Source organism: Ricinus communis, chromosome 10 (genome assembly GCF_019578655.1).
Source record: "Ricinus communis isolate WT05 ecotype wild-type chromosome 10, ASM1957865v1, whole genome shotgun sequence".
NCBI lineage: Eukaryota > Viridiplantae > Streptophyta > Magnoliopsida > Malpighiales > Euphorbiaceae > Ricinus > Ricinus communis.
In genome coordinates this window covers 13679964-13704900 of record NC_063265.1, presented here as the reverse complement: position 1 = coordinate 13704900, position 24937 = coordinate 13679964, and the positions used below count along the sequence as shown (strand labels likewise).

Here is a 24937-nt window from a genome sequence, read left to right as displayed (position 1 = left end):
ACACAGTTGAGGGGTATGAAGCACAGCTAATTAAACCCCAGAAAGATGTGATAGATATTGGGTGCATGATCACTAGAGATTCTCTTGTATTGTGTGGGTTGATTTTATACTATTATGCGGATCCATGCCCTCATATGTCATCCATCACCATTGCCAGGAACCTTCTTTACTGTTTTTTTCAAGTAAGCAAAATGAGCAATCATAGACTTGATTTTATATGTTATGATATCTAAACGAAAGTAAGATTAAAAAAAGGAAATCCTGATCCTGAAGACATTGTGCATGGAGTGACTAAACGTCTATAAATCAGGTGGGCTGGTGGATAGCTGTGGATCAAGTTCGGTTCTCGCCATTCAGGGGCTGCCTCATTATAATATAACTTAAGATAATCTACTAACGTTTTCAAAATGATATAAACTGTGTACGTTGTAGATTAACTTGTTACTCATTCCAAAATATCTAATAAAGTTAGGCATTATCATGTAACAATTAGAATATTAAAACCCCCCAAGTTGTGTCAAAGAAATGTTAAAAGATTTACAAGGAATTCACTCGTGAAAATCTTCGTTTGCTTTATTAGGAGATTACTTGTTAATTAAAAGATGAATACATATGTTTGCGTTGAGGCATTATATTGTGTCGGAAATAAAAAAGAATCAAGTTACACATAAAATAATTATTTAAAAGTTCTTGAAATAAAAACAGAAGAACAAAACATGGTCCCGTGAAGAGCTGTGGCCTGTGGGTGTGTTGGTATTCTGTTGGCGCCAAAGGAAATGAAAAGCCAAAGGCATGATGGATAGAATAGATAAAGCCTATCCACTTCTGCTGCTTCTGATTGCTTAGCTCACTTACATACCTGCCCTGCCTCTCCCCCCTCCCCTCTCTCTCTCTCTCTCTCTCTTCCATAAATTCTGTAACTTCCACACTTTCCACATTAACTGCACTGAATTTCTAACAACTTTATGTAAGCTCACACTTCTCTAGTTAGCTTTTCCACCCAAAACACTTCCAGCCACTTCTCCGAGTTAAAAAGGTTTTTCTTCTATGTGTGTTCGATTAATTCATTTTGTTCATATTTCTTTCTTTCTTCCACTAATCTCCCATTTGGTTCAATTTACAATTATTTTTTAATCGTTACTCTCTTCTCTCTGCATGTTTTCGTAAGTTAAAGCATCTGGGTTTTCATGTCTCAGTTTTCTTGACTCTCATATAGGGGGGCATCTTTACGAATATGTAAGTAGCATTCTAAAGACAGTCCAAAAATCTATCTGCTTCAGAATGTTCATGCAGGATCAATTCTTGATGCAGAACTTGAGTAGACCACTTTTGTTCAAATTTTCAAGATTCCCTTCTATTGCAAGCTTTCAGAATTTGCGATATGACACCATAGGGAAATGCAGAATGCACAGATCTGCTAATAATTTATAGAATTTCTTAACAGTCAAATAAAAAAAGGGAAGTTGCTGCATTTCGTTGAGGAATTTTGTCTTGGAGTTTGAAATCATGAAAGTTGCAGAGACAAAAAGTTCGCAGGGCTACGGCAAAGCTCCTTGGATATTTAAAGGCAGGCATGAACCTCACAGTTCTTCTTAATTTCTCTTATTCTTTCTACGGTTAAAAACTTCATAGTTATATATCCACTCCCGAAGGTTGTTTGATGTTCTGATTGTTCATTTCAGTGCCTTGTACCAGCTTCATCTTGTGAAAGCAGAAACAGCTAGAGCATTCATTCCAAAAGAATTCAGATTAGTCGAAGCTTTTGGGTATACATGTTCATAATTACAATGATTATTCGAATTGAGAAGAGGAAAAGTTCAACAATTTCATGTTTCTCCCACTCACATCCACGAGTTTTCAAACTGCAGCTACACTCTTGGTGGCTTTTTTCTTGCCAACTATGAAGACAGTCCAGCTGGGGCATTTGATGAGGTTGTATAGATGCTCTTGTTATTTGATTGCCTAATTTGATGATCAGTATTTTAGTGATTAAAATCATTCTCCTGCTATAAAAATTCGCTAATAATATCCACATTAGTAGAAAGATTTTTGGAAGAAGTTTTGGTCTGTTCATTGGTCAGCAGCATAAAATTACAGTATTTTTTTCCTATCCACAGCTAGTGGTGATTGCAGGAATCGTGTGGAACCCGCCAACATCTTGCGCGTATGTTTACTTTCCTATCAGTTCTAGTTTTAGAATGATGAACTTGTAAATGAATGATTGGTTTATCAATGAAAGCCACTATCTTTTTCTTGGTTCAAGTAACCAGGCCCAAAGAAGCTGAAGTCTTCATCTGGGTTTTATTACTTGTATTGGGCCAGTCAACTTTGTAGCTCTTATGTCTCATCTATTGTCTAATGAAAAGTTTAGTTATCATTGGCAACTTTGGCATTGCATATATATATATAATTTTATGTAACTGGCCACAGAGCAACTACTCGAGTTGCTGTGGACTCGGCCATCAAAAAGAAAACATTATGGGAAATGACTTTCAGGATGACAAGCACATAGTATTCTGCGTAAATGGTCAAAAAGCTCTACTTTTATACTTGTCAGCAAGTTCCCTTTCTGTTATTTAATAGGATGGTCTTTCAAATCATAATTTGGAAGTTATCAACTAGAACCTTTTCAGTATTTTCTTTTCTATTCATTTATTTTGTGTCAACAGATGGGCAGCCAGGGTGCTTGTCAGCAGTGATGATGCTTGTGATCATGGACGAAAGGTGGAAGGTCACAAAATTCCTTATGCAGATTTTTAATTTTAGGGTTTTATTTAGTGTTCGACTGCAACATCTTATTTTTGAAAGTTTTATGGTATGCTGGGCTATCATCAGAGAAAGATTTTGGGTGCAATGGCTACTTGCCACTGGACCAAAATTATTTGAAAGGAATATATATCTTTGTTTCTGATTTTTCTCGTACTTTTTGCTGGCAGGAAGTAGGGCTTCCAAGTCATGTTGCCAGGTTTTCAAAGGTGATCTTTATTCTATAAAATTCACCATTACTCTTTCATTTTCAATCTGAAAAAATTGGTCCTCTCTGGGATGACAATTCTACTTTCAACATTAAAAACATCAGACCTCAGCTTGAGAAATATTTCGAAGTTGGATCATTTGATTAGTCTGTTCTCAGCATCAATATTATTATTCAAGTCCGACTTCCTTATACATTGCCAAAGATTTTGTACCCTGAAAGTAGCTTCTGAGGTGGAATATTTTTCGTTGCAATTTCAGTTACTTCGCTGAAAACGAAACATTCTTATTTTGTTCTGTTATGCGCTGTGACTGAAGCAGAGAAACGCAACAATTGCAAGGCAGAGAACAAGTAAATATAATCACTTCCTCGACCCATTTGGTTTGGGAACTGCACTCTCTAGACCTGATGATCGCATGGATGTTCAAGTCACTGAAATTAACGGTGCTTCTACAACAAACATCTGTAATATCAACCTTGCAACTGCTGGTAAGTTGGTTACACCGAGACTTCAAATTTCTAGTAACTGTTGCTTATATTCACAATCTTTAGCATTATCCATGAAAAAGAATACTTGTATTTAAATAATATGTCACAGATGCAGCAGCTTCTGCCCATAGCAGGAGATTCAGGAAGTGGTTTAATGTCGGATGATAATTCATCTAGGGACATAACTACTTTTTCTCAGAAACAATCCTCTCATCAGGAATATTTTAAGAGTTCTGTAGTTGCTTTAAAGAGCTTGATTGGTTTCAACGTGCCATATTCTGTTTATTTACTTTGAGGTCACAAACTTCTTGATGGCAGTTCCTGGGATTAAGTGGATGGGCCCAGCAATTAAAATGTCACTACCAAGTTTTAGGTACATTTCACTGGGTTTGGTGATTAAAGAATCACCTATCGCATGGCAACTAAATTTCTATGTTGTGAAAATGCAGCGGCCGCACAGAGCATAATCCTAACCTTCTGAAGTATTCATGCAATATTGAGTGCAGGTGCCCTTTTGCTTTGCGCTTATAAACTTGGATACTAGTCCTCTTTGATGCGTAGGGATATTTTGATTATTGATTTTACTTCTTGAATATAATCTGTGCTGTAGGGTGCGAGCAGTGAGGCCAGCAGAAATATCAGTGCCATTTCCAGCATCAAAGCATAGAACAGAGGAATCTCTGGGTCACCATAATTGCAAAATTGCAGATTCTGTTACTGGAGAAATCCTGGATAATGGTCAGAACTTGAGCTTATCTGTGATGTTATCAAGACCCATATTGGCTTTGGAGTTCAATTATCTGAAAATGCAGGTTGAAGCCCCAAGTCCAGTTTCCCACTGCTCGAAAAGTTCTTGCAGGACCTCTTTAGGAGTTTCTTGACAGCATTGCCCTTTTTTTATTCTTTATTTTCCCTTTACTTTACTACAAGATAGCCACCATATGCTGATTTTAAACATTCACGATTTTTGTAGTTTCTGTGACGATTACTTCATTTAGGATGGGAAGAACAAGCACATACTCTTCCACTGAAAATTTACAAAATTTTTCTACATTCCATAGCATGGAAAAACCCAAAGAACAAACAAACCAATGCTATATTTCCTTCTCAGACAATTTGATAACTGCCCTTTTGAATGGGCAATTCAACTTACTTACAATTGAATTTATATTCCATCAAAGAACTGATCAGCAGATCAGATCAGAATGCTTCCGGTAGAGGCTGCCCTTCCAGAAAAGCCTTGAAAAGCACCAAGGATCTCTCAGGCTGGGAAAATGGAGCTTCATGTGATGCTCCTCTTATGGTGGCAAAGGATAGGATGTTACCATATACTTGAGTCCATCCACCAACCTGATGGTTAAAAACCAAGGATTATTTCTATCATTACACCTTATAATCCAGCGATCCTTTTTTCTTTTCCCAACTTTCTATTATCTTCAACAAGAGAATAAGACTTACCTGCTGCCCCTCAAACCAAACTCTATAAGGCACAGTGGTTTTCAGTCCCAACTCTTCGGCCAGTCCGTGCACTAGCGTTCGACTCCCGGTCAATGGGATGACAGAGTCTTGATCTCCACTGTATTAAGGAGCCAATTCCAAATTATTTTCCTGATTAAATTGTATTTTTCAAACTGTACAAGAAGACTAATAGACTATGCATTAACCTGTAGACCAAGACTGGGACTCCTGCCTCGATGAGCTTGCCTACTATAGAAATTGTTGGTATCTCCAAGTCAAGAAGCTCATAATCTAGGATACTGTAATAAAAAATGCAGCCAGCAGAAAATCACCAACCGACACAGTAAGCAAAAACAATGAGGATTATGAAAATTATTTATATAAGAGGATGCGGTTCTTTCAGAAAGAGAATAACCTGCTGCAAACAGTCCATTGATGGACACCTACAAGACGTGCATGGAGAGCCATCTGCACGTCTAGCCTGTTAAGATAATTAACTGTTTCATCTTCTACGCATACATCTACATTATCAGCAACTTGCTGTTGGACAAAAGAGGGGCAGACAGAAAAACAAGAAATGAAATCTAACCGTTAGCAATTGAGAGAAGTAGAACGAGAAATGAAACAGAATTTTCTCAAACCACAGAAGAAGAAAACTATAGATTCTTACTCACATGGGGACTAAGAATTTTGGACTGTGAGAGCACAGATGATATACAGACATCAAGTGTAACATCGTACTTATCGACGAACTTGCTAGTTTCCCTACTCACTTGACCCATCACCCTCGAGCATAAAGGAGAAACCGAACCTCTGTAATACTCACTCACATATCTTGAGTAGTTACAAACTGAAGTGAACAATTTATAGGTCGTATCTGATATTAATCCATGAGACCAGAAGAACTCAGCCCTTGAATTGAAGTCTGTCGCAAACTCCAGAACTGGATTGCCTAGCTGCAATCATATATACAAAAGCCTTGATTTAACCCCTTCAATGTTATACAGTGATAAGAAAGGAAAAGAGAAAAGGAGGAGCTGAGTGCTTATTTCTATTATCAACAGAAACTTCCGTAAAGAAAATTATGGATCTCTCTTCTTTGTTACTACTTACAGCAACGCCTTTCAAATTGAACAATTTCTGCTTCTTGTTGAATTCAAGCATGAGTTGAGCCAGTTGAGGAACATAGTGACCTGGTTATTACAAAATTAGAATAAAATATTAGTCCTAAAATTTCTTCAACATGTATGAAGTGGAAAAACAAGAATTTGTTTTAGCAGCAAGAAATTACCAGCATAGCTTTCTCCGGTGATGAACAAGCTTCTGTTTCTGTACTGTGGGAATTTTACAAACCATTTTTGCAAGAACACCAGATTATCCCTAGCTATATATGACAAAGACAGAAGTATATCTGTAAAGGTGACCTTTTCTCAACTGAAACACAAAACAACAAAAACAAGCACAGTAACCATTGAAATGGCAAATCTGTAAAGTGGGTAGGGGGGAAAAAGAAAGCAATTACACAGTATTAAAGTATTTTGTAAATATTCTTTGAATCCTTTGTGCAGAAAGATCTCAAAATCTTTATAACACAAGAAAAAGGATTAACCCCGCTAAATAGAAAAAGAGAGAGAAAGTAGATTTTGAATCTTTGGTATACAAATTCTGTTTCTTGTGCCATTGAGAATTATTTGAATTGACACCTTTTCTTACAAGTTCCTCCCTTCTCCATCAAGATTTCCACATGGAAACAAGAAAGGAAAGTTAATTCAGTTTGAGGTTGAAACTGAACACGGTTTTAAAAGCTAGTAAGTAGGAATAAGTATTACAAATTGGTGGAGAATATACCGGTGGTCTTGTCATTAACAGCCTCATAAAAAGAGGTATCAACAGAATATGAGAACCCAACTCCAATTGGTGACTCCAAATACAACATATTAGCTTCTGCAATGCAATAAGAGGGATAAAGATCAGCACTTTATGGATTGTTTTAAAAAATAAAAACAAACTCAAAATCAATAGCACCAATTTTATACGTTACCTCTATTCCAGCTATACTGGTTTTTGACAAGAACCTGCCCACTAGGCCTGAATGGCCCATTTTCAGAAAATGCTCCAACTCCCAAAGAAGAACAACCTGGCCCTGAAAGAAATACGCATCACCAAGAAACCATTAAAACCCAAAAGAACAATCTTTCAGATTTTAAATTAAATATGCGGCATTAAAGAAGGGAACTTTAGAATCTAAAACCTCCATTTAGCCAGAGAACAAGAGGCTTAGAAGCTGGATCTGTTTCTGCTTCAGCAAAGTAGTAAAATAGAGCTCTCTGTTTTTTCTCATCAACGGTCACATAACCAGAATACTGATGGAATCCAATTTGAGGCTGACCCGGTAACTTAACAATTTTATCAAAGAGAGAAGGATTGGAGTTTACCCCCATGAGAAAACATATCTGAAGCAAAACCACTGCAAATGCCATTATTTCCATGGTTAGATAGCAAAGAACCTAGAGGTAGAAGAAGTAAATGTAAAGATAGGAAAAAAGTTAACAAAGTGCTGCTCAGTGAGGGGCATTATATAAAGACTTTGAACAGAAGAGAGAGAGAGAGAGAGTATGTTGTTTTTTCTTTTTTTGGAAAAGTGAAAATTATAGTAATTAATTTAGAATGTTGTTCTTTAATCTTAAAGGAGAGGAGGACTTTGGTACAGAAACAGATGGGTGTGAGTTGGGGTGCTGACTTGGGGGAGTGTCTCATCATCTCGGTCAGCAAATGGAGTGTGGGTGTCAACTGAAAATGAAAAGAGAGAATGTGCTACTTTTTTTTAGAGACAGCAGCCTCAAAACCAACCCTCATCTTTTTCCTTTTTTTAACAATCTAGTCATATCATGAATAATACACTTTGGTGAATCTCACTAAATTAAATCCATGTTTCTTACTGATCAAATCGTATTATGAATAAACTATTGTGCACTGTACTAAATTCCTAAGGAATCAAGTGTTGGATAATAATACAATAATCATTTCATTTTATAATTTATTTCATTTTATTGAGACTAGTTTATGTCCGCACCTAAATTAACTTTACTAGATTAAATGTTATATTTCCGCACCAAAATTTAACAATTTTGCCAAAAGGGAAAATGACTAGTTTCCCCCCAGGAGTAGGGATCCAACTGCAGTTGGTAAGAAGAGTAACAATTTCTGTATTCTCGTGGCCAAGGAGATCAGAAACAAGAAACCGGAATTTGCACGCGTCGCGGGCTCTACTGTGTTTGTTTTCTAGTGTTAGATTAAATCGCAAGTAAAGCCAAAATATAATCAGTGCTAGTAACAGTATCAGGTTACATAGTGCACAGTATTATGTCTTCTGCGGCAGGATTTATATTTTCTTTTCCAGGTATCTAGAGTATTATACTTTTCTTTTCTCTTTTCTCGGTAAAAGGCATTCGCCATTCTGGTGAATGGCGAATATGACAGCCACACTTGTGATCTGTCTCTTTATGCAAAAATCTTGAACAAATTGGTTTTGCTCTACAAAAGAGTGCGAGGCAGAATGATGACTTATGAGAACTACACATTGTTTATAGCTAGAAGCAATCAGGACTTTTCTTTTTGGTTTTCTCAGGAAAAATATAATACAGGAGTCAGTCACGTAAGCCTAAAATCATCATGTATAATAGGAAAGTACAAGAAAATGTTAAATGTTTTCTTTTTCTTTTTCTTTTTCAAAGAAAATAAATTTTATCCTAGAGAATCTGAAAATCTTTATCATTGAAGAGATATTCTATTATCTAACGAGTGTTAGGACATATGCAGCTAGCCTTATATCCATAGTCGTAGTCGTAGACAGAATGGCTTTATAATCATGGAAGATTTGAACTTATTCTCAAAATACAGCAACCAGACACTGCAGTTCACATTTCTTGTACATGCTCAAAGAAGAATCTTTTAGAGGTGACCTTTCTTGAAAAGCCTTTCATTTTGTCTGGCCATTGTACAAGTAAAGGCTCATTACTTGGAACTCAATACAGCACACATTCACGAGTCGTTTAATCTCCCTTTCTCTTTGGCTTTGGTATAAACTGAATGTTCCTCTATATGCCCGGCTGGCTATACTTGTTCTATCATCGGAGTAGTAGCAGAACAGAAGCCATTTCTCTGTTCCTCTTTTCCCTCAACTTTTATTCCTTTCTCTAATCCAAAATTTTTACATTCATACGTGTGGTCAGAGATCTGGCACTGTCCACTAAGTTGATCTTAAATTCATGATCATGAAAAGAAAAAGAAAAAAAAGATTATTTTGATTTTTGGGTTATTATCTCTCTTTCCGAAGGCCAAACAAATTACAGTGAACTTCCCCTCCAAAAGTCTGCTGTCGGGCACCACTATGGTTGGGGAATGTGATGTAAATTAAAGAGTAGTTGTAGCAGCATGGAATGAAATGAAGCCCATATTGTAAGCTTTTGCGTGTCTTGTAATGGAAGCGAAGTAGCAAAGTTTCACTTTCTTTTTTTTTCTTTCTCCAACCATCAGATCTTTTCATGATATGAGCTTATTTTAAATTTTCATACAGGGAAAATAAAAGCTGCGTTACTTTCTTTTCGTCTATTAAGTAAAAATAATTATAAAATTTCCTTAATTATGACGTAATATTAGTAGTAAGAAGTTATTAATTTGAATAAATTAATTTTTTCCATATGGCAAATGGGATATATGGTTTTTGGAAGGGGACAATCCACACGGGTGAATCGAGTGTGCATGGAAATGCGTAGATTTTCTTAATAATCTTAGCAACTAAAGCAAAGGTATTAAAATCTGAGTAATGGGAATTGTAAAAGCTACAACTTTTCAAATGAGATACGCTTACATATACATATAAAAATATATGGATGATTCCTAACCATTTTAAATCAATCTAGTATACAATTGGCTCACCTTTTAATCTCAAATTGGTGGCTCTTTTTCCTTTTAAGTTAATTTAAAGATTCTCTCTTAAAATTCATATTTTTTATTTTCTAGAAGTTAATAGTCCCTTTATTTTTAATTTTATCCTTAATTAAAATTATTAACTAAAACTTGTTTATAATTCTAGTGAAAGAGAAAAATAATTGAATTAGTATTAGATTTGTTAACTTCAGATAATTTTTTTTCTTAGTATTTTTGTTTGAGGTCTTAAATTTAAAACTTAGAAAATGATTTTAATCGCTGCAACAAATAATTAAAGAAAAAAGAAAAAAGAGATATATAATAAATTGGGTTGTTAGATATTCTTTTGAACTCAAATAAAAATATAATATTAGAAAATAATATATAATGTCAGACAACCTAATTATTTATTAAATAATATTATTTTTAGTTATGAAATTACTAACGACTCTATTTCTAACTCAATTTTTATTGTAAGAATTATAACAATATCAATAGATTTTAGTTAATAATTTTAGCAGATGTTAAAATTAAAATAAATTACTAAAATAAAAATTATATGCTAAATTTGAAAATAAATTTAAAGTATAAATTTATTTAATAATTAAATGTATAGCAATGAAGAACTAAATAAACTACATCTATGATAATCATTTCATATGACAATATATTTAGCTAGGTTTGAGCTATAAAAATTTAAAAATCCGAGCCTCCCATTCAAACTTATAGGTGAGAAAAATTTCAAAATTTTAATCATTAGATTATGGCATCATTAAATAAAAACCAAATCATTTTAATAGGTTAAAATTGGTTATATATACACATACAAGTGTGAAGACTATGCAAAATAAAACATGATAATATTATGATTACAATGCAATGTGAAGTAGAGAGAATATAAAAATATAGAGAGAACACAAATTCATGCGATGTAATGATGAAGTGAAGTGGGGAATGATTTCCACTTGAGGATGTTGGAGAAAATAATTTTTCCATTTATACGAGACTTATGCTAACATGACTCATTTTTCACCCCAAGACAGACTCGACCCATATATTCATAGAGACAAAAGGCAAAACCTACGCAGGAAAAACCACACGCATATATTCTTCTTGAAAGCCAACCTCAACCGTGTTCCCTTTTGTCTTCTTTCTGATGGCCCATCTGAACTAACTTCTATATAAACTCTGCTGTCAAGATTAAAGTGTATACATCAAAAGAGTTTGATCTTAGCCAATATATTTTAATCACAGGAGTTTATCTTAATCCACCGTAATCATTTCAGTTGAAATAATTGCAATGAAAAACAAAAAGAAACAAACACCCATATATGTAGGGCACTCCTATTCCTTCTCCTTCCTTCTTTTTCTAGGCTTCCATGATACTATATTTTAGGGCAATGGACAAATACTTTAATGGCAAACAAATAAAGGGTTTATTTCTTTTCTTTCTAAAGCTTGTTAAGTTTGACCCCATGTCACTAAGTAGAAAGAATATAAAAAAAAAAAAGGTGCGTGGTAGATAAGGGATTAGCTGAGATGAGATAAATGGGGTCAAAATCACCTTTAGAAATGGTCTTCTTTCCATTATTTTCCCATGCGCACCTTTCCACCAAAAGAAATTCTTTTTCTCTATGTTAATGCCAATATTAAATTCAAGTGCACATGCCTAGAAAACTAGGACATTACTTCACTTTGCTTCTATATACTTTTAGAGTAAGTTTATGGTATGGTGTGCCCTAAATATAATATAATATAAAATAAGGTTTTAAGGGCAAAGAACAAAAGCCTGCAACCGCATGCTTGCTAAATGAAAAATAAAAAATGAAAAATGAAAAACTAAAGGGAGTTGCATTATAGAAGCACAGATAGAGAAAGTTCAATAAAAAGCCTATCCAAATCCAAACGATTCCAAATCTTCCAACGGAAACATTTGGCAACGTTCCACTGGAGAAATGACAAAAGAACTGTCTTTCTGTGCATATATATTTTAAAGCTTCTCCAACCCCAGGCAAAGGGCTCCACAGGGAAAGTTGCTGCTTTCTTTTTTTCTTTTCTTTTCTTGGGTTTTGATAGGGTATATGTGTGTGTATTAAAATAACACTATAAGACGTACATTAAACCTAAATTAGATACGTTTTAATTTTACATCCAAAACCTGAAAGGCTGAAACAACTTGCAGGCAAGCGGCAACTAACCACCTACAAAAGGAACTTTGGCATTAATTAGCAGTTTGATCATTATGTTACTTCCTTTTTGAGTAGTTAAAGAAATACATGTGGTGGTTCAGCTTATTCATCTTTCAACTACCGGGTCCTGATTAGAAATGAGAATCCAAAGACTGAACCACTTGATGTCGTTGACGCCTTTCACCGTGATGGCTGGTGGAAGGGTATCGTCACTAAAGTTGATGTTTTTGAGGATGATAAGACCAACTCAAAGAAGTACACTGTTGTTTTTGAAAACCCACCCGAACAATTTCAGTTTTCCTCTAAAGATTTGAGTTTTCAGTGGGATTGGAGTAATGGGGCATGGTCTCGACCCCAAAAACAAAAGGTGCATTTTTTATTTCATCTGCATGTTTTTTTTTTTAAAGTGCTGTTGGAATTTTCTGGTTTCTGGTTCAAATTTCCTTGTTATCTTTTCCCATTTGTGGCTCACGCCCTTACTCTTTTTGTCATTTTCATTCAGTTACTTTAGCCTTATGCTCAAATTACTAGCTAACAGTAGTATCTTTTGAAGCAAATCAATGTACGTTTTAGGCGTTTCCATGTGAGCCGGACAAAAGGCTTGGATGCCTTGTATTCAGCCAAAATATGTTGATTAGGAATCCAGGATCGTTCAGATTTTCTCCCCGTACCGTAATAACCATTCTTGAAGGTTACAGTATCGTGTTTTATCTTTTCCTTAGGCCCATAGCCATGACATTTGGTTTCCTGTTAAACATTGTTCACAATAAATCTTTTATATGGTTGAATCATGTTCCAGACAAAAATAAACATGATATTTGCAGTTTTTTTGGCCCAAGTTTGAAGAAGCAGGTGTACAAGTAACTTTTTTCCATTTCTATAAAAGTTCCTTCAACAATGAACGGTGATATTTGTTGTTTTGAAGCATTATCCATATTTTTATACCATGTGTTTTTTCCCATTTTACTTTCAATTTCTTGATACTGTTACTTATGATTTTGATACACAAGACTGATATGGTTTACTGACTCTTCAAAGAGAACGGAAGGATTAAGGTTTAGTAAAGGGATGGCTGTAGAGGTGAATCTTGACAAAGAGAACTTAGAAGATGCTTGGTTTCCAGCAACTGTTCTTGAGGAAGTCGGCTTCAATTCTTTCTTGCTAGATTGTGGCAGCTCAAATGGTCATATTAAAGAAACTGTTGATTGCTTCCACATCCGCCCTCCCCCTCCTAAGTTGGATATTACAGAATTTGAGATCTTGGAAGCAGTTGATGTTTTCCATGAGTCAAGTTGGAGGGAAGCCCTCATTAGCAAAATTCTTACAGAAGGTACAGTGTCTCTCTAAAGCATGCAGAAAAGGAGATGCAGCTGAGTCAATCTGAAATAAGGCCACATCTCTATTTGATGGATGGTGTATGGGTTAATCTTGCCAGGGTATTCCATCTTCCTTCTATGTTCTTTTACATAAAGCTGCAACTCGATGTTGAATGTTGTTTACTCTATTATTCTCACTTTCTTTTGGAGAGACTTAGTAGGAAAATTGCATGCCTGCAAGTCTGTTCACATTACTATGATAGATATGTTTTGATCCATCATTGGCATTGAATTGTGTCTAAGGAGGGGTAAATATATGTTTCTTTTTCTTCATTAGTGGTTGTGGGACACATTAATTAGATCCTTGGAGACAAATTGACCTAACTAAATGACTAGGAAATTGTTTTCTTTTGCTTTGAACTGTTAACAAATGTGTGAATTTGTGTCAACAAAGGGGCCAAGGATATGTGGTTTTAAAAACCACTTGTATGTTGTGAAGAATTTAAACTAGAATCAGTGTTATTGGATATCTAGGATATCATACACCCCAACACTTCTTGGGGTGAAAAGGAAGTGTAAACAAATTGAGTAGTTATTGCTGGTTTTTTGACAACAGTTGTCTGTAAGCTTTTTGTCTTTGCTAGACTTATTTTTTTATTTAAGTTTCTTAACTGGAATTATCTTTAGATAGCTAAATTGCTCTGTGGTAGCTTATTTACTAGGTTTTGTTTCAGGATATATCTATTGCTGTACAATATGAAGAGAAGAGATCAACAAATGCTGACAGCAATGCAGAAGACCATGAGGTAGCTATAAGTGTTGAGAGTTCAATCAGAGCGATGAATGAGATTGAAGGGAAATCTTCTTGCAGAAAATTAAGCACAGCAAAGGATTACAGAGAAGAGAAATTGTTTTGCAAAAAGTCAAGGAAGAATCCATTAGAGCAGTCAATGGCTTGTAATGCACAATCACCAAGTAAGAAAGTAAGGAAGACACCACCTAAAGGTGAGGATGCACTTTCATGCCCTTCCAAAAACTTGAAAAAAGCAAACTCTGTCAAACCCTTATCTAGGATGCAGTTTCATGAAAAATTGACCTAACTAAATGACTAGAAAAGCATAGAACATAGACTCAAGGAAAAGAGCAGTCAATGGAAAAAATTTACACGAGTCTTAAAAAAGAAATCACACATTGATCAGAGCATAACACTCATTCACTTAAAGAAAGCGGGCTTACAACATTATTTCTCCTGAAGGGACTATCAGATACAGAAGAAGGCAGATTGGTTGAGCAATTGGTTCCTACATTTCCCGAACCTTGTATTTCTTGGTTTATAGTCTTTTCATTATAAACCAAGAAATACAAGGTGCGGGAAATGTAGGGGGAAATATAGGAACCAATTGCTCAACCAATCTGCCTTCTTCTGTATCTGATAGTCCCTCTAGGAGAAATAATATTGTAAGCCCGCTTTCTTTAAGTGAATGAGTGTTATGCTCTGATCAATGTGTGATTTCTTTTTTAAGACTTGTGTAAATTTTTTCCATTGACTGCTCTTTTCCTTGAGTCTATGTTCTATGCTTTTCTTACTAATGCAAGATCCTAGTCCACAAGATGCTTTACTGGAGAATAAAGTGACAGGCTACATGGAGAAAAGGAAAAGACAGATGAGTTCTAAAGTTACAAGCCAGTGGGTTCCAGCTGTAGGTAGAGGCCTCCTTTCTTTATCCTTGTATAATAGGATCTTATTTCAATAAGAGCAAATGTAAATGATTTGCAGGCAGAGAGGAAAAGACAAAAGGAGACTTGGCTGAAATCCTAGTTGAAATTGAGCATATGGAAAAAGATGCTCACTCTTCCTTTTCCTTAGTTGAGGGGAGGAGGGGTCTTCATGCAGAAAACGCTTACCAACATTCTGATGAGGTATAATTGAAGCAAGTCCGAATATCAGTGGTGACGCACTTTCATGATCTAGAAACATAAAACAGCATGGAAAGGAAAAAGTAATAAGAGTATTCCAATTAAATAAGAAAACTGACATTAATTAGGGGAAAACAGCTTTAGGCACCATAACTGGGGTGTTTAAAAGGGAGAACAATGTGCTACTTGTTGCTTTTTGCCTATAATGCTGTATTTTGAAATAAAATGTGGCTAAGTCAATTTCAAGATTGTGCAAAGGAAGAGGCTGAATTGTCTACAGTAATCAGCATGGAGCATTTAGGTACATATAGAAACTTGAAAGTCCTCTGCTTTTAGGAGCCTTAAAAATAGGTGCATAACAGAAAAAGAACCTAAAAAACAGAGTGAGGTAAATAGAAGATAGAAAGTTAATGTCAATTTATGAATCTTGATTTTGGTTTGATCTCAGCCTGTGCTGTGAGGAATGCCCAGGATTATTTGTTTGGTGAACATGTTTTTTATAAGATACATGCTGATCATACCAACTTATAAGTGCATGGACATATTGTTTTACTGATTGACCTCTTTTAACAATTCAGAAGTTGCAAAACAGGGAAAAATACTTTAGTGCCAATTCAACCTATTCTGTTCTGGTTGCCTTTTCTCCAAATGCAATATTTGTCTCTGTAGCGTAGAAGTTTCTGATATGGTTTTTATTAATTAGTGTTTGCTGATGATAGAATCTGAAACCACGTCCAAAAAAAATTAATGTGGAAGTCCTTGTTCAAAGAAAATCTGATCCCTAATGATTGGCTTTTATTATAAGATGGAAGGTGAAGGATGAACATACACTTGAAACAAGTTCTCTAATGGAAATGGAATAACTAATGGCACTTAAGTTTTATTCTATCATTTGATCAATATTGTCTTTATATGAACCCTTTCTTCGATTTGTATAACTCCAAGATGTCTTGACCGGATCGTCAGCCATAGTTTCCTTGGAGAATCACATGGCAAAAGAAGTTAGCATGGCTGCTGTGATGGAATCCTGTAACACTCAAGCTTTATCAACATGCTTTCCAGGTACACTCTGAGTTTGTCTTGAGTGAAGTATAAGATTGGTTGCATTATCTATTTTGTCGACTATTCCGATTGAATATGCTCATTGTCCAGGTAAAAGAGAAAGAAAAGTAGAAAATTTCAACCAATCTTCAGTGATAACTGTTCCGGAAGCCACTGAGCTTGTGGAGAATCTAGAGATGCCATTTCTTAAGAGCTCACTTATATGGAAAAACATTGAATCTCTAGAAGTTTTCCAAGTCCTGCCACAAAGACCACATTTCAGTCCTCTGATTGGACATAAAGAGGCGAGCCGCGAAGGAATGGCTATGGGTCATATGTTGAGCTTTGCAGTTCTGATAGAGAAGATGTCCAAGTTGCGAGTTGACGATGGTAGAGAAGTTTTCGAGAGCTATATGGAAGTCCTTGCTGATCTTGAAATGCATGGATTTGAGGTTAAGGCAATAGCGGAGCGCCTTGAGAAGTTGCTGTCAATCAAAGATAGGTGCAAACGGCTAGAGGATGAGGCGAAGAAGGTCCACATTCGGATGGCAGAGGGTAAGCATGAGAAAATAAAATTGGAAGAGGATGTTGATAAAATTGACAAGCTGATAAGCCAGTTAGAAGAGCAACGGGCAATGAAAGTGTCGATGAAGGTGATGAAAGATTCTGAACTCATCACTCTGCAGGTGAACGCTAATGCTGTGAATGAAGATACTGTGAATATGGAGCATGAATTTGAAAACGTAGCTGCTGCATCTTGGTAACCGACGTCGTTTCCTAAATGATCCTTTGGCCCCAAGTGAAGTGATCTTTCGCTAGATACAACCATCAGAATCGGATGTTTATATTCTCCTCCAAACATAAAAAGAAGTGTTTATTGTAGTTTGGCTACTATGTTAATTGAGTTATTATGGGCTGGACAAATCTTCCTTTCTAATTCTAATGCTATTGCCAACTTCTTTGGGATTAAAATAAAGATGGCTCATTTGCAATCCTGTAATCGACAAGAGGACGAATTATCACTTAATATATCACAAAATTTTTTTCTCCACATTTTTACATAAGACATAACTTGTTGGTTTCTAATTTAAGCCGCACTTGCAAGTTCAACTGCTCTATTATAATTAATTATAATTAATTAAAATTTAAAGGCTCGCTTGTAGTATTAAGCAAAGACGAGGAACAAAAGAACAAGTCAATAGCTATTGCTTGTACATCCATGAAATCAGAATTGTATGAATCTTTAATCTAAAACATGCAATTTCAACTGTCAGTTAAAATTGACATCTACATTTTTCCCTCACAGGGAAGGGAGGGCACCTACTCCTTGGTTTGGTTTTGGTATCGTGTTACTGTTCTGGACTACAAAACCAGAGGCCATACATCACAAAGAATTTTAAGTATAGATTCTCATATCTTCCAACCAGAAGAAAAAATTTGTACTAAGCAAATATAGACATCTCAGGCCAGAGCCCTTATTATGCAGCAGATTTTTGTGTGATGTTAGTGGAAGAGTCTTGCTCGGTTTCTTTGCGACATGCTTCCCATAGCCGATGTTCTATCCCTAGCTTCCTCAGCTCCATCAAACCTTGCTCGACTAAACAGCAAACATCCAAGCGCAATATCATTATTAGGTCCTTACTTAAAAAAATCTCCATTCGTTTGAAGATAATAAAACCCACAAGAGTTGCTGAATGGACATTTACTGGAATTGCACCAAGTGATTATCTAGTAAATACTGACCATACTATGGTTTTTGAAAAACTTGGCAGCAGGAAATTATGAAGCTTACCATCAACAGCATCATGGGAACTCGGCGAGTGCCCCCGGCGGTTAATCCAAAACTGCAGTCGTTCTTTAGCAATGGCCTCCTCTATACCATTAGCTTTGGCTCTGCTCCAAAAATATGTAAGCCAAGCCTGTGCGAGTAAAATACCCAAAATACATTGGTTTCAGCATGACAAAAGCACCTGTTCATTACAAACTAGTACAGCCTAGTCTCTTAAAGGAGGTAAATTAAGTCAAAGGTGAAATAAGAAAATGAAAAAATTAAATGGTATGAAGAACAGCTACAAAATTCTCTCACAAGCCTGGAAGCTGATCCAATTGCATTTATAGAAGGTCATCACTAGTTGAGATTTAACACAAGGTACATATAACAGCCTAGTGATAGTAAATATATTCAGGATGATCTAGGTCGAATTCATCAGCAATCCACCACAAGCTTCAATCTTAAGGTCCAGAACCACAACATATGCAGAAAATATCACAAATTTCATTGAGCAGGTTCAACCATTGCAAAGGATTTTATAAAAATAATTAAGAACAGAATATTGATAATGAAGAAGAAATGCCACTACCTCCTTGAAAAGAACATCTTCAGACTCCTCAGGACTCAATTCTGTGAGAAAAGATGGATTAAGATTATAATTTTAGTCGCTATGACAAGAACATCGCCTACCAAATTTGACAAGTTATAGTAGGTTCTACCAATCTTCACAGCATTTAAAAATATTTGGAATCTAGCATCCCCAGATAAGACTTACCAACTGCCTCCATGTATTTTGGATCACCTGGTGATTTGATATCTGAAAGTAACAATGAAAAACAAGAATTCAATACACATCAACAAAGCAGACAAATATCTAAGATGGAGTATAAGTAATAAAGCAAGCTGGGGGGTGGGGTTGATGAGCGGAGAATAGAAATCCTATAATAAGAAGAAACAGAATCAACCAACTAAAGTTGCCAGCTGAGGAGCATGAAGCCAAGTATGTTACAAGGTCATACAACACACACCTGAGATGGATACTCTAGCAGAATTTGCACGCCTTTGTTGAGCTAATGCAAGTACAATAGCATCCTCGACCTTGATTGTTCCAAACAACACAATGTTATGGATATTTGTGTCTTCAGTAAAGCCAATTTTAAAGTATTTGCCAATATAGAATAAAGAGTTAAAAGAGAAAGATTAAAGAGCAGCATCTCTTTTGCCTCTTTTTTTCTTCTTGTAATAAAGAATTGCAGTTAACGAGGAAATAGAAGAGAAAAATGAAAACCAGCAACTTGACAAAAAGTACTTATTGTGCCTTAAACTGAGTATAAGCTAGAATCAAATATTTAAAAGACAAGTAATGAAATAGAAAGAAACCTTCAAGGAAGCAAGCTCCTTTAAGCCCATTTCAACTGAAAGCATGCTCTCAATGTTTCCTTCACCGGTTAGATCACTCAGGTCCTGCACAATTTTACTTTTCTTTTCATTGCTGTCATCACCTACTCAGAATTGTAAGAGTAAGAACCTGATAAAATAATCAATAATTTGAGATAAACAATGCATAATACCATTTAATCAATTGAAAAAAGTATCAAGTAATGCTGCCACTTCAAGGCAAATATACTAATATTAGAATCAAATAGTGGGACCAACCTTTTTCCCAACATTCCTCTTTGGCTTTCTGTCCAGCAGAAACAACCACCTCAAAGGGAAGAGGCGCTAAGGATGACCAGTACTCATGCTTTGACAAAGCAACATCAGGACAGATACCTAAACATGGAAAAGATGACATGATATAGTTAGACTTAAATTTGACTGTTGAACTGCTATTGCCAGCTCAGTAGATAAATATAGAGATGTTACACAATGATGGCAGCAGATTATGCATGCTATGATGCTGCAAGAAGCAGCTAAATCCATTATAAATTTACAGTCAAATTGGAATCCCATGCGAATATTAACTGGAAATCCAATAATAGACCACAATAGGTCATCCTGTATCATGATTCCATATAAAAAATGAAGTGCTGAAATTATAAGTACAGGGTGATTAAACTCCAATGGGATTATGCAATTTCATTGCATATAAACCAGTATAACTCGATTAATCTTCAAGTTATACCCAGAAAACGTGACAAATGCTCTATTAAGTTTATATGTAATTAAAGAGAACAAATGAACTAGCAAAATTTTAAGTACAAAAAGAAAATTCAATCAATAAATTAAAAACATATTTTGACCAGCAGTTTACCATATCTTGCAGCTAAGCCCCAATAGCGAGCAAGCCAACACCTCTTAAGAACAACTTCTTCCTGATACACAATTGTACAAATACAGTAAACAGCCCATTCACAAATGATTATGAATTTATCATGCTCTCATTTTACAAACCATTTCTTTCTGAGTCAATATCATTCTCTGTGTCATTAACTGAAGAGCTTTGAGTTCAGATTCAGCTCCATGAAGCTGTCTCACAGCAGCTGTAGCCTCCTCTTTTGCATTCTGATTTAAGCAAGAACTTTTAAATGCCTTAGAACTAACATAAGCATGCCAAAAAGCTTATAAAGAAATGACCCAAACTAGCAATAGAGGGAATATGGCACAAGGCACAGACAATATGGTGACAAACTTACCTCCACTTCAGAACGAATTGATGAAATTTCTTTATCGATCACATTCCTTTGTTTTGCATCCTTAAGGGCAGCCTGAGGAAATAAAGAGAGTGAAGAACATAAAGACCCTCCAGAGTCTGTTAAGCTAAAACAGACTAAAAGCAAAAGGCAATCAAGTCCAAAATCCTCATTACCTCTCTTTGACGCAGTGATGCTTCCTTTCTGGAGATGATAGCATAAGATGTCATAACAAAAACAAAATGAAGGGAAATGGTAAATTGAAAAGGTTGTTGGAACAACTATTTACCTGCTCAGCAATTTAGCTTCCAAAGATACTCCTTCCCCAAGAGCAGCAACCTAAAGACCCAGAGTAAGTAACATATGGTCCCGTGTCAGTGAAATCATGGAATGAGGGTGGGAAGGAGAGCACTATGAGTCTTCAAATGATAATACTTGAAAATAGTTAATACAGGAAAATTCCATGGGCCAGAAAAAAAAAATAGAAAAAGAAAAAGAGAGAGAGAGAGAGAGAGAGAACAGAAGAAAAATTACCACTCCGTAGGGACTTTAAGCAATGGAAATATAAGATATGGCAGCCAACCATACAAATACTCAAAATCTGACCTGAAAATGCAGGGAAAAAAGAATTACCTGTTTTTCAAGTTCTCTAACTCTGGTCTCTGCTTCCTTACATCTATCTTCCTCAAGCCTGAGCTGTAAAGTGAATTCGAGTTTCATTAAACTAAAAATAAGTAAATTGCAAATACCAAGAACACTCTTAGCATAGAAGAAAAAAGAAGAAGAAAATTACTGCACCTTCTGAAGCATGTTCTCATTCTCTTCTTGTAGCATATCAAGCTGAAAACATAAAAAGCAAACTCTCATTATTGTAAAACCAAAATAATAATAATAGTAAGAAGAAATTGGACAACTTAACAATTAAGATGATATAGCATCGTATACCTCATCGCGAAGTGCAGAAGCCTCACGCTGATCTCCAGTATCTTTGGAATTTAGAAGTCCAACATCCGTCAAAAATCTGCTCAAAATTATTATACGGTTTTTTCTTTTAAATTTATTTAAGTAGTTGAGTGCATAACTAATCTTGTCATTGTAAGAATAGGTCTAACCTTTTGCCGTCCTTTTGCCCATTTTTAGGAGGCTCTAACGGCGGTAAAGAGACCGCGGTCCTAAGAGATCCTTTACTAGGAGGCGGCGGCATCGGTGGCGGTGCTGTTTTAAGAGACATTGATGATCGTCCAGTTGATGTTGATCTAACTGATGATGGACTTTCGTCTACTAAGTTCCTCGCCAACTAAGATTTATTTTATTTTATTTTTAACAAACATTAAACTTCGAATTCAAAATTAAATAAACCAAAGTTAGAAAGAAACATACAGAAGGCGAAGAAGATCTATTATTGATTCTAGTAGAAGATGGAACTGCAGCAGGTTTAGTAGGATTATTGTTCCTTGAAAGAGAGAAAGGAGGAGGTGCACTATATCGAAACCCTAGATCATCTTCTTCATCATCATCTGCTGTTTGAGACGCCATTACCTGAGCGAGGCGTTGAGCGGCTGCTTTAGCAGCGAAATTCTGGTTTCTTTTGATGGAAGATATTCCGGAGACAGAAGAGGAGCGAGCGTGGTGGTGACGCCCAGGCGACATTGCTGCCGGAGATGAGGGACCAGTGCCTGGGTTGCTAGATTCGCTGCTCCATTGGCGCGCGTAGGTTGGGCTGTCGGTTCGCATACGGTCCATATATAGATAGATATACACAAGAGTGCGAATTAGTAAGGGAAATGAGTGTTTGTGTGTTAGATGTAGATGCGCTGTAGAGAATGAGAGAGAGAGAGAGAGAAGAGCAGCGGTCTCGTTGTCGACTATGAACAGTAGAGGCACACAGAGAGTGTGACTAGAGAGAAACGGAACGGAGATATGTTATATTATCCGCTTACTAACTAATGCCACCGTATAAATTTATAATTATTTAGTGTAATTTCAAAAAATTTAATTTTGCTGCTTTCAAAATTTTTGTGATTCTTTTGTATTGTTAGAGTGCTAAATTAATTTTTTTCTAATATGTAATTGGGTCACTATAATAATTCTATGTGAATATTATTACTAAACTTCTTTGCTGTACGGAGTATAAAACCAGAGCACTTTTTCTTTCACCTTTGATTTAACACTTGATATTGAAATAAAATATCTAAGAAAGATTTATTAACTATAAATTAATAATTATAGAAAACCAATTAGTGAGTAGTATGTTAAACCAATCCACATGTACGATTTGCACTTATGAATAAAAAAGTTGAAAAAGAAAATAATATGAAAATGATTTTAATATGGGTGTCTGTCTCAAACCTCATGAATTTGTTTTATCAGAGTAGAGTCTAGTTCAATAGAACACCTTCTTTAATATTTGAGATATGCTATAACATTTTGTAAGAAGGATATTGGAGAATCCACATTGCATCAGCGACAGCTGCAGACAATTGCTCGACTAAAATTATTGCCAATCAACAATCAAAACACAAAATCCTGGATTTCGTTCAAACACAAATTTGCATTTGAATGTGGAGACCAAAACTAATTCATAAGTCGCGAAACCTGCCAATGCAATTGAGGCCCTTCAGCTTGGAAACATTATTATGTTCACAGATTCGTTTCAAATCGACATGAGCACAACCCATCAAAGCCCTATTCTCTTCCATCAGTCTACTTATTTGCTCGCGGAGCTGTTTTATCACTTCTCTCTTCTCATCATTTCTCCTTATCAGCTCAGCCTGCTGTCTCCTGTTATCCTCTATCAGTTTCGACACAGTCAGCCTTAATCCGCTCCATATTTTCTCCTCTTCCGCGCCATCCCTTCGGAGATTATCACCGCCATTGTTTTCAATACCTTCGTTCGTGGCTGCATCAATATCAATGTGTTGTTCCATGTTCAAATTCTTGAAGATGGGCGAGGTCTGATCCGTATCTTGTAGTCTGGTATTGACGGCAGTATTAATGATTGAAGATGGTGATCTCAGGCGGTCGAACTTCTCAGCTAACAAGCAATAAGACTCCTGCAACTCTTTCAAGATCTTCAAGAGGTCGGGTCTTCTTTTGTAAAACATCTCAGCCCTTTCAGTAAATGAATCCCCATCGTCTTGTATAAGATTTACTATAGTTTTAACCTTGTGGTCCAAATCTGCATTAAATTATTATTATTACTTCTTCACGTTGGTGTTAGACTAGCATTTTCTTGAAGAATATGTAATAGACAAAGAGAAAGAGAGACCTGAGAGAATGGCTTGAAGCCATGGAGACTGATGAGGACGATTATGGCTATCTGACCACCATGAAAAAGGGGCAGAGAAGTCTTCCTCCATTGATCCTAGCTTGTTTTCTTAGGGAAGAAGGGTCGCACAAAATGGAAAGCTTTGATAAAGAAAACCAAATTAAAAATAAATGAGATGATAAAGATGGTTAAACTTATTATTAAGAGGATACCTACATTATATTGAACTCCTTCTCACTAAAACAAACGTACGGGACCCCCCCTTCCTTTCTTCCAATTTCAATTCACTGATATTTTGTTAGCAAATCATGCCCTGATTTTAGTTTTATTTCTCATAACAAATCTCTCTCTCTTTCTCTTGGACTCTTCAACTGAATTCTTCCTATTTGCTAGTGATTTGCGTGATACTCGTCTATCTGTTAAGGCTTTTAATTCTCATATAATTTTGACTCTCAAAATTTGAAGTTGCTAATATTTAACTTTTGATTACGTGTAACTTCTTTTTCAACTTTTAGAATATAAAAAATGGTGATATTGTGCCTATTACATTAATATGTATATTCTTACCTTGTTTTGGTAATTTATTCATGTCATGATTCAAGTTCACCATATTAGGGCACAAGATTCATATATCATAATACCCTCCAAGTAAAGACAAATTCGTCAGGAAAAAAACACATTTACAATATGGAAAAATGGCTAATGAAGAAGATCAAACCGACAAATTTTTTCTTTAAAAAAAGAAATATTAGTAAATCACTTAAAATGTCTAACTTTGGATATTTTTGTTTGAACCGCCCAAGAAATAATTTTTCCATTTCAACCCATCATGACATGACTGACATCACCCTCTTTAACATGCTTTTAGGCAATGTTTGGTTCAGCTGATCAATACAGCTGGTAGTCGGTGGCTGATAGTTGATAGCTGGTAACTTGATAGTTGATAAATTAA

General features: G+C 35.7%; 4 protein-coding genes and 1 non-coding gene across 12 annotated transcripts; 2 read left to right on the top strand and 3 right to left on the bottom strand.

Moving 5' to 3' along the window:
* Positions 1-813: 813 nt before the first annotated feature.
* On the top strand, positions 814-4514 carry LOC8285680 (protein NEOXANTHIN-DEFICIENT 1). Of its 7 annotated transcripts, none has more exons than XM_048369997.1 (11): positions 814-1571; positions 1683-1766; positions 1869-1932; positions 2118-2164; positions 2670-2724; positions 2937-2975; positions 3295-3463; positions 3782-3836; positions 3913-3969; positions 4074-4201; positions 4283-4514. In XM_048369997.1, the coding sequence occupies exons 1-11, from the start codon at positions 1507-1509 to the stop codon at positions 4342-4344; spliced, it is 825 nt and encodes a 274-aa protein (XP_048225954.1). In that variant the 5' UTR covers positions 814-1506; the 3' UTR covers positions 4345-4514. The 7 variants fall into 7 exon arrangements, with proteins under 7 accessions (XP_048225954.1, XP_015570561.1, XP_048225953.1 ...); XM_015715075.3 differs by having other exon boundaries at positions 816-1571; positions 4276-4514; XM_048369996.1 differs by having other exon boundaries at positions 824-1036; positions 1445-1571; positions 4074-4514.
* Positions 4406-7668, bottom strand: LOC8285679 (serine carboxypeptidase-like 45). The gene is made up of 10 exons (XM_015715070.3): positions 7173-7668; positions 6963-7064; positions 6770-6865; positions 6213-6305; positions 6035-6114; positions 5596-5877; positions 5337-5461; positions 5128-5220; positions 4922-5039; positions 4406-4813 (listed from the first exon to the last, which is right to left on the bottom strand). Exons 1-10 carry the CDS (start codon positions 7408-7410, stop codon positions 4664-4666), a joined length of 1377 nt encoding a protein of 458 aa, XP_015570556.1. The 5' UTR covers positions 7411-7668; the 3' UTR covers positions 4406-4663.
* A 4450-nt stretch (positions 7669-12118) lies between these two features.
* Positions 12119-17289, top strand: LOC8285676 (the record flags this gene model as incomplete). The annotated part of the gene is made up of 7 exons (XR_007217719.1): positions 12119-12406; positions 13078-13475; positions 14090-14360; positions 15133-15275; positions 15495-15573; positions 16218-16334; positions 16425-17289. It is a non-coding gene; the product is annotated as a DUF724 domain-containing protein 6 (transcript).
* A 202-nt stretch (positions 17290-17491) lies between these two features.
* LOC8285675 (coiled-coil domain-containing protein SCD2) lies at positions 17492-22652 on the bottom strand. Its single transcript, XM_015715168.3, has 17 exons — positions 22098-22652; positions 21830-22014; positions 21663-21738; positions 21516-21557; positions 21351-21413; positions 21007-21056; positions 20894-20921; positions 20721-20792; positions 20479-20589; positions 20339-20399; positions 19741-19857; positions 19465-19586; positions 19113-19182; positions 18860-18901; positions 18674-18714; positions 18106-18232; positions 17492-17910 (listed from the first exon to the last, which is right to left on the bottom strand). The coding sequence occupies exons 1-17, from the start codon at positions 22458-22460 to the stop codon at positions 17792-17794; spliced, it is 1689 nt and encodes a 562-aa protein (XP_015570654.1). The 5' UTR covers positions 22461-22652; the 3' UTR covers positions 17492-17791.
* A 461-nt stretch (positions 22653-23113) lies between these two features.
* Positions 23114-24342, bottom strand: LOC8285674 (protein NETWORKED 3A). 2 transcript variants are annotated; one of them, XM_015714963.3, is made up of 3 exons: positions 24202-24342; positions 23986-24125; positions 23114-23895 (listed from the first exon to the last, which is right to left on the bottom strand). In XM_015714963.3, the coding sequence occupies exons 2-3, from the start codon at positions 24074-24076 to the stop codon at positions 23297-23299; spliced, it is 690 nt and encodes a 229-aa protein (XP_015570449.1). In that variant the 5' UTR covers positions 24077-24125; positions 24202-24342; the 3' UTR covers positions 23114-23296. The 2 variants fall into 2 exon arrangements, with proteins under 2 accessions (XP_015570449.1, XP_002512651.1); XM_002512605.4 differs by having other exon boundaries at positions 23986-24285.
* Between the last annotated feature and the right edge of the window lie 595 nt (positions 24343-24937).

What these genes read in the sequence shown, in the direction of transcription:
- LOC8285680 (XM_048369996.1), top strand. Translation starts at nt 1,507, where the DNA reads ATGAAAGTTGCAGAGACAAAAAGTTCGCAGGGCTACGGCAAAGCTCCT. An exon ending in CTTGTGATCATGGACGAAAG is followed by an intron (nt 2,725 to 2,936) that starts GTGGAAGGTCAC and finishes TTTTGCTGGCAG; the next exon opens with GAAGTAGGGCTTCCAAGTCA. An exon ending in ATGTCACTACCAAGTTTTAG is followed by an intron (nt 3,837 to 3,912) that starts GTACATTTCACT and finishes GTGAAAATGCAG; the next exon opens with CGGCCGCACAGAGCATAATC.
- LOC8285674 (XM_015714963.3), bottom strand. Translation starts at nt 24,076, where the DNA reads ATGGAGGAAGACTTCTCTGCCCCTTTTTCATGGTGGTCAGATAGCCAT. An exon ending in GCTTCAAGCCATTCTCTCAG is followed by an intron (nt 23,896 to 23,985) that starts GTCTCTCTTTCT and finishes AATTTAATGCAG; the next exon opens with ATTTGGACCACAAGGTTAAA.
- LOC8285679 (XM_015715070.3), bottom strand. Translation starts at nt 7,410, where the DNA reads ATGGAAATAATGGCATTTGCAGTGGTTTTGCTTCAGATATGTTTTCTC. An exon ending in TGTTCTCTGGCTAAATGGAG is followed by an intron (nt 7,065 to 7,172) that starts GTTTTAGATTCT and finishes TATTTCTTTCAG; the next exon opens with GGCCAGGTTGTTCTTCTTTG. An exon ending in TGTTAATGACAAGACCACCG is followed by an intron (nt 6,306 to 6,769) that starts GTATATTCTCCA and finishes TGTCATATATAG; the next exon opens with CTAGGGATAATCTGGTGTTC.
- LOC8285675 (XM_015715168.3), bottom strand. Translation starts at nt 22,460, where the DNA reads ATGGACCGTATGCGAACCGACAGCCCAACCTACGCGCGCCAATGGAGC. An exon ending in CAATTCGTTCTGAAGTGGAG is followed by an intron (nt 20,590 to 20,720) that starts GTAAGTTTGTCA and finishes TGCTTAAATCAG; the next exon opens with AATGCAAAAGAGGAGGCTAC. An exon ending in AGAGGAATGTTGGGAAAAAG is followed by an intron (nt 19,587 to 19,740) that starts GTTGGTCCCACT and finishes AATTCTGAGTAG; the next exon opens with GTGATGACAGCAATGAAAAG.